Source organism: Triturus cristatus, chromosome 2_2 (assembly GCF_964204655.1).
Source record: "Triturus cristatus chromosome 2_2, aTriCri1.1, whole genome shotgun sequence".
Classification (NCBI taxonomy): domain Eukaryota; kingdom Metazoa; phylum Chordata; class Amphibia; order Caudata; family Salamandridae; genus Triturus; species Triturus cristatus.
In genome coordinates, this window is record NC_140582.1 from 1,040,332,611 (window position 1) to 1,040,344,921 (window position 12,311).

The 12,311-nt window shown below is 45.6% G+C and overlaps 1 protein-coding gene across 2 annotated transcripts in view; it reads right to left on the minus strand.

Moving 5' to 3' along the window:
- Window positions 1-12,311, minus strand: part of HTT (huntingtin) — a 2,065,683-nt gene that overhangs the window by 328,279 nt on the left and 1,725,093 nt on the right. For both annotated transcript variants that reach the window (XM_085642500.1, XM_085642499.1), the window contains 2 exons: window positions 12,144-12,270; window positions 2,972-3,072 (listed from right to left, as the gene is read on the minus strand). In XM_085642500.1, the coding sequence (XP_085498626.1) occupies window positions 2,972-3,072; window positions 12,144-12,270 (228 nt within the window). The remainder of the gene's footprint in view (window positions 1-2,971; window positions 3,073-12,143; window positions 12,271-12,311) is intronic.

A 12,311-nucleotide genomic window follows, 5' to 3' on the forward strand; every position in this document is an offset into this window, starting at 1 on the left:
TGAAAGCCTCGAAGGGGAGGGAGTAGCCCCTTCGGACAATTTGCAGCACCCACTTGTCCGATGTGATGTTGCGCCAGTGGTTGAGATGATGGCGAATCCTGCTGCTCACTGGCGTTTGATGGGCCTGAAAGGTCAGACTAGGAAGGCTTTGCAGTGGACGCTGCGGGGGTGGAGCTGGACCGACCCGCCCGCGGGCCCCCTGAACCGCTTCGACGGTTCCCACATCCGCGGCCGCGCTGAGGATATTGCTGCGCAGGCCTGTGGCTCTGGAACGAACGTGTTGGGGCACCCCTTCCGTGGCCACGAAAGGAGCGAAAAGCGGAAGGCGGAGGAGGGCGAGTGGCTGACCTGCCCAAGGACTTGGCGGTAGCCCGTGAGTCCTTAAAGCGCTCCAACGCACTATCCGCTTTATTGCCAAAAAGGCGAATGCCATCAAAGGGCATTTCCATCAAGATGCTCTGGACAACCCCTTGTTCTCAGCCAGGCATGGAGCTGAAGCGCCAATGTTGTGGAAATCGCCCTGCCCAGCGAGTCGGCGGCATCGAGCCCACAACAAATAGTTAACTTCGCTGCATCTCTCTCAGCTGCAACAGCTTGGGAGAGTACTGTCCCTGCCTCCTCCGGACAGTTGGGCAGCACCTGCGCAACCGTATCCCACAGAGTGGGAATAATGGCCCAAGAGGCATGCGGTGTAAACCGACCGCAGCCCTAAGCTGGCAGATGAAAACAGCTTCTTGTCAAGCTGCTCTAGCTTCTTGGATTCCCTATCCGGAGGTGCGGAAGGGAACGCGCTCTGGGAAGCAGAGGCTTGGACAACCAAGCTTTCGGGAGTGGGGTGTTGGGAGAGAAAGAGGGGGTCGCCCAGAGCCGGGCAATGGTGTCAGGCCATGCTCTTGTCCACAGGGTCTGGACCAAGAGCTCAAAAGGACGTCAGAAAGTGCATCATTAAATGGCAGCAAGGGCTCCAAAGAGGTCGCCGCCGGCTGAAGCACCTCTGTCAGGAGGTTAGTCCTGACGGACACTGTAGAGAGTTCGAGGTGGAGGGCCTAAGCTGCCCTACGTACTACCACTGCATAACTGGCTCCCTCCTCCGTAGCCACGGTAGGAGGAGACAGCATGCCAAGGTCAGGTGAGGTGTCAAGACCACTGGCAACCCCCAAATCCTCTGCCCAGTCCAGATCATAATCACACTGTTGTGTGAGAGGGCCCTCAGACCCCTTCCAGTCCTCCGAAGTATGCGAAACAGGCTAAAAATAAGGAGGACGGACATAGGGGAAAAAGGGCCCCATCGGCGTCGGGATCAGCGCCGAGCGACGCCAATCCAGCACCATGTCCAGTTCAGGGCTGAAACTGGGGAGGTGGTGCCGGTGGGGTCGATGTCGGTGGAGGTGTTATAAGGTTGACCGGGGTCTGATCCCAGGTCCTGGGAAGTCCTGCGGCGCCGGGGCCGTCGGCGATGCCGGGGCTGGAGCCGTCGATGGAAGGACAGGACCTCCAGACGGCCCAACGAGTCGGGCCATGGCAGCAAGAAACTCTTGCACCTGAGCAGGCGCCGCCGATGGACCCGGAAAGGGCGGAGTCGCGGGGGTTTGACCCGCACCCTCAGCCACGTCGCACGACGGGCGAGGGGAAGTCGAGGAGCAATGACTCTTCTTCGACATCTTTTTGGAATGCTTCGACTTACCTGACCCAGAGTGCGAAGACTTAGATCCAGAGGAACAATGGTGACGGCTCCGCGACCGGTCCCTTGACCTCCCACGGGAATGGTACCTTTTACCGGCACGGAGCCGACTGCCGGACTTCCAGCAACTTTCGGGACCGCTCCCGCAAAGTCTTCAGCGTAATGGCCCAGCAGTCTGGGCACGACTTGGAGTCGTGGTCGCGCCCCAGGCAGTAGAGAGACACGCAGTGTGGGTCCGTCACCGACATCATGTGGTGACAGTCCCCACACTTCATAAAGCCGGGCATCCCTACGACACCAGGAGTCGATCGACTCGGAGAAAATGAGACAAAAGGCCTTAAAAAAACTCAGTCAAAAAGTGACTGGGGGTACTGCTCTTCCCGGATCTGCGCTTGCTGGCGCGGGAAAAGAAAGAACTGACGTCAGCGCGTGTGGGCGCATCTAAGTAGCTCCAGCGACGTCATCTTGGTGCCAATGACGCATGCAGAGCCACACGAGAATGCCTACCGACGAGCAAGGGTACTGCTGACGAAAACTTTCCGGATCCAGTCTGATGCCTGGGGGTAATTCTAAGGTAAGGAATCTATCACTACGTGTTTCTTTCAGATTCTATAACTAATGTTCAGGCACCGCCTAGCACAGAAAGTGGGAATATCTGAACAATGTGTTGAGTCCAGTCTGATGTCTAGCGATACTTCAAAGATGAAGAATCTGACCAAAGACCTTCTCAACAGAGGTACCTCTTAGTATATACTTCTATCTAGATTTTTTCTCCTTATCGTCTTCCCCAAACTAAATCCATTCTATGTAGTTCATACTACTCTTAAACACCCTGTGGTGCAAGAATATCCTCTTATCTAACTGTTCTCCAGTGATTTCCAAACTTTTTGCTCTTTTATATTTTTCTAAATAATGTTTATCACTTTATTGGCCCCACCCAATAACACGTCATACATTATGTTTTACCACCCATATGATTCACTCCGTTTCTCCATGTATCTGTTGGTTGCTATTGTTAAACTTGTGTTCTTTCTTTCAAGTAAAACACTGCAATGCCCTGACTTTTCATAACTTCTTTTTCCCCTCTGCGCACCTTCAAAGTTTATCTTAAAACTATTGCAGTGCACAAACATATCAGGTCTCCTATTAGGAAGTCTGATTTTACACAAATTTCACATTTTTTTACTTTATTTATAGATGTTGTGCCTAATGTTGCATAAATGCGCTTCACAGACTCAAACATAAAATATATATACATATGCCACACACTGCCATCACTGAGATGTTTACCTCAGGCTGATTTTCTTCTTGGTCCATTACGATTGGCTGAGTTACAAGCACACCGAGCAGAGTAGCCCAGGTCTCTTCAAACTGAGTTCGACTTATCCAACCTGTTAGTCAAAAAATAAAGGTAAACATTATCTTACCATTATCTCCAGGATTTCCTTGTATCAATTCAAATACCCATTTTGAGGCAAGTTCAAATACATTTTCGGGGCAGGCAGTATAAAGAAGATCATATATTTTTCAAAACGCAAAGCGACAGCAATGATGCTTAAAACCAGGTGACACAAAGTAAATGACATATTTCTGATGAAGTCTTTTTTAGATACGTTGTGAATTTTCCACTTATTGAAATAGAAACTGGTGCCAGATGGTACATTAAGAAAAAGGTTTCACTGTTGATAAGGAGAGAAGCACAATTAAGCAGGCTGCAATAATAACATATGAAGTACAACTGGCTCATCCGAAACACCCTATCCTCAGTCCTTTAAAAATATTGCCGTCAACATTATAAGATTCTCTGAATCTCTTTTCAAACTTTCGCCAAGGAGAGTAAATAATATTCGCATTTGGTGTGGTAAAGCATATGGTAAGTATCCATGAAAAATATTATCACCAAGCAAAAAATGTATTATCAATGATAAATTAACCTGCTACAAAACCTTAATTATTCCTGGTAAGGAGCTAAGCCCGATGATGAAGCATGACGCCCACATGGGTGTGTGAGGGCCACATCTTCCAATAAGGAAGATCCCCTCACTTCATTTACAGCCCAACCTCACTAATTCAGAGGAACAGCTACCCCACTTTTGTGCAGATATTCCTATATGGGAGCATGGATGCTGGAACATTAATCACTCCCTGTCGCCCCTTTCTGGATTGATACTTTTAGAAAGTTGACATTTAGTTTCCTTAGCCATTTGGTGTCTGCAGCCTGTCTTTGGGTCACATGGGTAGTTGACAGTTGGGCTCTGAGTACTCCACCTAGAAAGCCACACACAATGGAAGCTTTGGTGTGACTGACTGGGCAATCACTGGCAGAATGGGAGGGAGGAACAGGGCCCAGCGCCACTTGCACTTGAATAGGCTGTCTACACACAAAGGGCTGCATACCGCCTGTAGTTAGTTAGGAGCCAGGAAGGCAGGGCACTTGTGCACTTCAAATGCATGCCTCTAGAAGCTGCTCCCCACTTCAAACGACCTCAGACACCAACTTTTCAATACACTTCTGGACCTCTGAATACTTCGCCAGGAAGGAGGACTGCTGTGTGGCTGAAAGGACTGCCACTCTGCTGGACTGCTACTCTGAAAGACTGCTGCCCTGCTGAGCTGACCTGCTACCCTCTTGCCTGGCTGAGAAGAACTGGATCTGCATCTCTTGAGCTCAGAACCCAGAGTGACTATAAAGGATAGTTGGCTGGCCTTACGATCGGAAGCCTGAGGGACATAACAGGCTTCTAATAACCTTGCACCAGCATCTGGACTCTGCCATCTATGACTCTACCCTGCCAAATGGTACCACCTCAGTCCTGGGCCCTTGGAAGTGGGCTTAAGGTGCTTTTCCAGCCTCTGTGGCGCCAGCAACTACTCTGCTGCAAACCGGTCAGGCACGACCAGATATCCACAGAAGGCATTTTGTGCTTTTTAGGAGCTATTTTCATTGAAATCTTTAAAACTGCATATCTCTGGTTCTACTGTTTGGATTTTAGTTATTTTGGTCTTGTTTACTTTATTTACAAAAAACCTATTATTCTAACTTGGTGTGGGATTCTTTTTGTGTGGTGTTTTTCACTTTATTACTGTTTGATGTGTAGCACAAATACTTTACATATTGCCTCTAAGTTAAGCATTACTGCTCTGTGCCAAGCAACTAGAGGATTGAGCACAGGTTAATTTAGGGTTGGCTTACACCACACCTGAAGACGATTGTGATTGCTGCTTGACCAGGGCTCACATTCCAGTCAATCAACAACTCAATCTCTCACATTGGTGAGCAGCAGTGAGGATCTGGAGTTGCGTTTGTGCAGTGCCACGTAGCGATTTGGTTTACACTACCATGCCATATCTGAGACCACTTAATGTAAAACTTTCCGTGATTGGCCTTTTTGCTTTCCTAAATTTTATCCCTTACTTTTGTGCTTGAGATCAGATCTGAAAGAATGGAGTTTGAGCTGGCCAACTTGGATGCTTACACTGTGGACCAGCTAAAGGAGTTCTGCAAGGAGAGGGTAAATCCAGCTTAGAGCACCACCAGGAAGCTGTAGATCCAAAAGGTGCTAAGGGCTTGGGCGGAAGGCCGTCAAACACTGGTTGAAGCCACAGGAGAGGATAATGAGATGGATGGGCCTGGAGAGGATCTTCCGGTGATGGCACCTGCAGTTGAGGGGGGTGACTTAACCCCTGGATTAGAGCTCCCTGTCAGGGCAGGGAGTAGTTTCTCTTCCCGCAACATGTCCCCAGAAAACTGGAGGAAAGGCGGGAGGAGAGAGAGTTCAGGCTGCAGATGATCCAGTTAAGGATGGAGGAAAATAAACTGGCCATGGAGGCAGAGGAAAAGAAAGCTAAGCAGAGAGAGTCTCTCAATGATGGTGGCGGCATACCTGCAGTGCCCTCTGTAGAAAAAAGGGTCCACATCCCTAAAGATCTGGAGCCTTACTTTGAAGTGAGGGATGAAACTGACAAGTGGTTTGAGGCTTATGAGATTGCTTTACAGATGCACATGATCTTCGAAGAGGAATAGGGGCTAGTCTGTGGAAGCATATCCCTAGCGAAGGCAGGGACACCCTACTGACCCTAGAGAAGGGGTACGTGATGAGGTAGCCCTTGTTAGGAAGTATGGCCTTAACCCATAGAAGTATAGGTAGAAGTTTAGGGAAAGTCAGAAACTGGCCCAACAGACCTGGGTGGATTGTGTGGATTCTTTTTTCAAGGCACTGGATGATTGGGCAAAGGGCAGTGAAGTGAAGGATTATCAGGGGCTGTACAATTTGATTGCGAGACAGCACATGTTCAGTCGTTGTTTTCCAGGCCTGCATTAAAACTTGACTGACAGTAAGCTCTCTGATCCAAGGGAGCTTGCTGAGGAGGCAGATCGATGGGTCAGCACCAGGGTCCAATAGAAAGTACCTGGGAGAGACCCCAAGAAGGGTGGTTCAGGTTCCCCACAGCAGAGAAGAGCAGGTCAAAACTTACACAGACAGGTCCCAGACTGAGAGGGAGGAAAGGGTTCCCATGACCCTTCAGAGAAGCAGGGAGAAGGTTCTGGTGGCCAAGGGCACACCATTTCCTACCCAGCTGCTTTGATTGTTCCCAGCAAGGACACAAGCAGGAGGGCCCTGTCTGTCTTTGAAACCACCCACTGGTGAAACCTCTACAGGTGTTGCCAATGTGGCTTTAGGGGGAAGTAGTCCTCAGGGGTAGGTCACAGACCATGCCATGAGCTCCCTTAGCTGTAGGATAGACTCAGAGAGTGAGAAGGGAATTCCTGAGGATGGGAGTCGTCACTTCTACTAGGCGAAAGTGACTGGGGTCCCAGTCAAAGCTCTGAGTGACACCTGGGCTAGCCAGACCATAATAGTGGAAAGTCAAGTTTCCTCAGAGCAGTACACCAGCCAGGTGTGTAGGGCATCTCAGGCCCATAGGCAGGACTTCTTCCACCCCATGGCCCTGATACCCCTGGAATGTAGTGGGGAAGTGACCCAAAGAAGGGTCATTGCTAGTCTCCAGATGCCTTAGACTGTATTCTGGGGAATGAGTTACCCCTGGTACAAGCATAACTGGGAGGGGTGGCCGCTCAGGGAGCATTGACAGGTCCGTTTTCTGGGGGTACCACTCCCAAGCAGAGGGCACGGGAGCCCAGATGGAGGGGCAGGGTAAGGGAGCACTCACCCATGTCCTCTGTTCAGTCTCAGGGTACAGACCTTGGTCTGAGTGGCCAATCTCAGGATACCACACCTGAACTAGTGAGAGGTAGAGCGGAAGTAGGGTGCTAAATGCTAGGGGCTACTGCCCCCCACTCTGAGAAAACCCAGAAGTCAGAGAACCCTGGATGGCCTGGGCCTGGCTCTTGACACTGACGTCAGCCTTGCACCTGGACTCTGCTATCTGTGGGCCTACCCTGCCAAGTGGTGCCACCCCAGTTCTGGACCCTTGGAAGTGGGCTTAAGGTGCTCTGCCTGCCTCTGTGGATCCAGTGGAACTGATGCATCTCCTCTGCTGCGCAGCACAAACCTGACCAGATCTGTTGTATCATGCTGCTACGTGGATTGGGCCCCTCGCAAAGACCTGCATTGCCACTGCAGCTCATTGGAACCCCCACTGTACAGTGTATCCTCGGCGCGGGCCCTCAGAATCCTCAACGACGGCAGCCTTGATGACTATGCAGTACTGCACCGCAGCCTTGCAGCTCTTTGGAGCCGATGCCGCGCCCCGAACATCGCATCATAAGCCCCGTCGACGGGATCCTTGACGACGATGCAGGCCCTCGCATTGCAGCCTTGACGCATCTCTGGACCAAAGAATCCCTTCGGCTATGCAGCGCATCTTCGAATTGAATCCTCACAATGCTCCATAAACCAGGATTTCAGTGGGCCTACATGGATCCCTATAGCCAGCCCGTGCCTTAACTTGTGACTCTGTCTTGGTCTGGGCGATCAAATATCCACAGTTGGCACTTTGAGCTTTTTGGTGCTATTTTCATTAAAATCTTTACAACTGGATATCTCCTGCTCTACTGATTGGATTTTTGTCGTCTTTACCTTGTTTTATTTATTCAAGAAGCTCTATTTGTTCCAACTTGCTATGGGATCATTTTTGTTTGGTGTTGGTCATTTTATTACTGTTTGAAGTGATGCACAAATGCTTTACTGCCTCTAAGTTAAGCCTGACTGCTCTCTGCCAAGCTATCAGAGGGTTGAACACAGGTTAATTTAGGGTTGGCTTTTTGCTTCACCCTGATGAGGATTGTGGTTGCTCCTTGACCAGGGCTCACACCCCAGTCAACCAATTTCTCACAATTCCTTAAATATTTCCTTAACAGTGCCATAAAAGTCTGTGAATTTGGTATAGGGGACTCCAAAAAGAAAACAAGATCCATTCACCATGAGGTTTCTATCAGATGGGACAGACAAACTTACATTCTACCTTTGCATTATAGCATTGTAGTCATGTATAGCGGACACATTGTTGCCATCTAGATTTCTTGAAATACTTCTCATTTAAATGCAGTTGTAGTGGCTTACTCCATAGTTTGAACCAGCATTTACATAAAATGACTAAACTCAGCATTGCCGTTTCTTTACAGCCACCTCCTTTGAAGTATTGTCATAGCAAATTAATACAGACTAACAAACTAGTGTCGGTAATTCAGCTAAGATCATTATGGTGAATTTGGATTCTGTTTGTTGGGATGAGAAAAAGGAAATAATTCTAGTAGCAAAATAATATGTAATTGCATAATAATCCACATTAAAACATCTTCAGGCATACTGCCCTTAGCATGCTCACTAGAAAAGTAATTTATTAACTGCTTTGTTTGCAACTGTAGTTATGAGTAGCAGAGCTTCTATGTTATCTAAAAGAACAGAAGATGTGAGCTAAGAATATTTGTGACTTTAGTCAAAATATTATATAGCTGCATAAGAGTTCCCCAGCCAATAATGAAAGCTCACTGTAATTTGGTGTCACCACTAGCGGCAGATAAAACAGAGGACACACAAACAAAAGGCACTTTGTAACTGCCCAAAATAGTGATCATAGATTTAGTTTCAGAGACATGCAAGAGTCACATCTTGAACCTGTTCAGATAACACAATGCTGTTGGGTTCATTCTAGCAACTGTCATGCTATTACTCAGTCACAGGAAAAAAGGATCAACAAATTACAGTTGGTATCATCATCATTAAGGATTTTTTAGAGTAATCAATCGAATCTTTTAGCTGACATAATCCTCTTCTTTTCACCCTCATATCACTTCTGTAATTTACTCTTCCTGAATAACTACAGTTCTGAGTAAAACTAGAGGTCATTTTTTATTCATCGTCCTTTTACTAATGGCAAATGCACTTTAATGTCTTGTTACCAGTAACAGCTGGTGAAATTCGAAATTAGTAGAATGTAATAGCTTGCCCGAATTCTAATGGGTGACCCTTTCCCACTTTTCCGGGAGAACATTTTAAAAACATGGGGCAAAATGTTACATTTTCAAAACAATTTTCAATTAAATTTTTGACAAATATATAGAATTTATATTCATTTCTGGAGGGGTATTTATGAAATATTTGAATGCTTTGTGACCTGCATTGTACACCCCAATCGTACCAGGATTGCTGGGTAGCTTTTCCACTGTCTTAAACTCAACTCATTTCCAATAAATTTGACTCATAAACATTTGTTTTGCATGCAATTCAAATGTTATAGGTGTGGGTTCTTTTCATTTTCCATCATGTCTCTTTCAAGTAGATTTTAAATGGACGGCACAGGATGGAAAGACAAAAGGTGCACACGTCTCACAGGTTTTAGATATCAAAAGTATCCTTTAGGTTTGACAGACAGGAATACGTTTAAAAGGTGCAACTTCTTCAGAGGCTGAGAATGCAGAGATACTACAAAACATATACATGATTACTTATATATCAATCGAATAATGGCAAAAAGTTTCTAAACCTAACAAAATGCCCCTCACGAGTTCATTAGGGCCCACCACGCAGCAAGTGCTTTTGGCACCAAGAAACAAAAACATAACATCAACAATAAGTGTCTCAGCCTCAGCAAGAATTATAAGTCAAGAATCAGCAGTGAGAAGCAGCAACTTTTGTTACATAAAGAAAACGTTTGGATTAGTTGATGTGATTTCAAGTCGTGCATTATAGGAATGTATTTTTTTGAAAGACTATTGTGGAGGACTGTCACAACATTGAGCTATATTTACATATGTAAGTAAATGTATTCTGAAATTAGGCCATTTAGTCTCTAAACATCACCTTCCAATTGTGTGAACAATACAGTGCCAGCAAATACCAGTTCATTTTAGTAAATTATTTTGGCCCTAAACATCAGCTAGCTATTTACCACCCTAATTCTGTCTTCAAATAACACCCTTTTGAGGAATAGTTGGGTTTTCAACGAAAGATTACCATTTACTGAAGTTAAATTAGTTTTATCTCCAAATACCAGTTTTTCATTTGAGCAAATAAATTAATTTTATCTGCAAACATTTGATTGCTGTTTTTTGAAAATGCATTAATGTTGCCCAGCTCCATGAAAACCCGATCTTATTAAGGGCAACATGGGTTCTTGTCACAGAAGGCCTATTGTGTTTTAGGGCCACAGTCAAGAATGAAGAAGAACTTGCAAGATGCAGCTAACTTGTCCCCTGATTAGTCAACCAGAACAGCTGTATCTCTCCATCAGTGTCACTAGACCTATTTAGTGGTGGGGTATCTGTTCAAGTACTGTTCTATCCACGAAGAAGCAGGAATTCCTTATAATTAGTGGAACTCCTGCCCCACTAGTCATAAGGTGTCAATTTGTGACCATCCAGATGATCAAGGAGAGTATAATAAATCTTCGGAGAACCATACTGGCGTCAAATCTTATCAGACCTAGAAAAATCCCAGTTAAGGACTTTGTCATTAGACCAAATTGCTTTTTTGCTTAACTGTCATGTCAACTCTCATTCTCTACCACACACATTGATCTATAAACTTTGTCTTGAAGTAGCCAGACTTTATAATTCCATGAATAACTGTAAAAACAACTAGTTAAATGAACTAGTTGTGGCAAGCAAGGGATATGCCACCCATCAAGGGAGAACGAGTTCAGGTACTCACAAACAAAATCACCGCCATGTGGGGCTGAGACAAGCTGGGTACAATGGGGTCATGGATCCTGGGTCAGGAGGCCCTTCGCCTCTGCAACTGGCTGCCATTACAGAAACCACCTTTGAGCGCCCAGTTGTACTGTAGTCGGTGCCTGGCTAAAGATAGTCATCATGGTCTCCTGAAAGTCCCCGATCTACTGTGCAGACGACCCTTTATGAGGGAGGTTCATCTGTGGAACCTTCTACTGATTAGGCATTGGATCAGGTGATGACAAAGAAGAAAAGTCTTTCAACTGCTTAATGGTGAAGGGTGATCCCCTTATATTTTTGTGATTTATAGGCATGCAGAGTGACAATGGAAATTATCCTGTCTACTTGGCCTGGAATAAGATTTTGGGTAGCTCATGGATGCCATAACCAGATTCTCTCTATAGTGGCCATCAGGTCCATTTGTGCACATGAAATCCTGCAATCAGAACAGGCCTTAACTCTTAAAGCTTTAGTGGGGACATCCCATGAAAATGTTTTTTTTCTCAAGTGAACCATCAACCAAATTGAAAGATGGTTAGGTTTTGAATCCACATCAATTGGTGCAACGGTGTCAATGATGTTATATATGGATTTCACATAGCTCTCTTTGTAACTGCAGTGGCTGCCACGAAGTGCCAGTATTGGGCTATGGCAGCTGAAAAATGTCCAAATCCTGTAAGGCGCCTGAGGACATTGATGTTAGAACATTGGTCCATACGAAGTCAAGAAATACATTTTTTGGATTGGATTAGAGCTAGTATAAAAGTAGCAGCTACTTTGTTACAAGGTTTCCCTACTGGATACAATGACCACTGAACCTTTAGCATTGCTTACCACTTAGTGCCAATAACCGATTCCTGTTCATGGATTGTACTGATAATGCACTCTAGGTCAAACTGACACCCACAAACCTTGCTGTTTGTTTCGGTGTCTTTTTCAGCTCACTGTTAAAACTAATACAAATATTATTTTTTTCAGAAAATGTTGGTCCAGGACGCTACAAAAGCTTAACCTGAGCACACAATTCTTTCGTAGAATGCTCATGTTCCAAATGTCTTGCTTTCAGGATTTTGAAGTGCAATGTGTGGTTAAATAGAAAAAGTTTATCATAATTTGCACGTTTTAGAAGAGAGCTTCCTTTGCTTTGCCCAGCCTCACAGCTCTTCAAGAAAATACGCATTTCATCTGCCATGCTTAATAATTATCTGGGTTATTGTTGGGAAAATAACCAAAACCTTATGATTCATTTCATGCAGATGGTAACTAATTATTATCATCGCTAAAAATACTAAAGCTGCTAATACCACACTTTTAAAATAGTGCACCTACCCAACATGTTTATTCGATAGATAAATTCTTTGAAGACTTCCTTTTCTTGAAGAAATTCTACAGGGATCTCAGGCAGAGCAGTGCCAAAATCTCCACCAGCTTTAGGTGACCAACCAAGTTTCCAGACCTGTAAAGAGACAAAATATAGTTACAAATCTCAAAATTAAC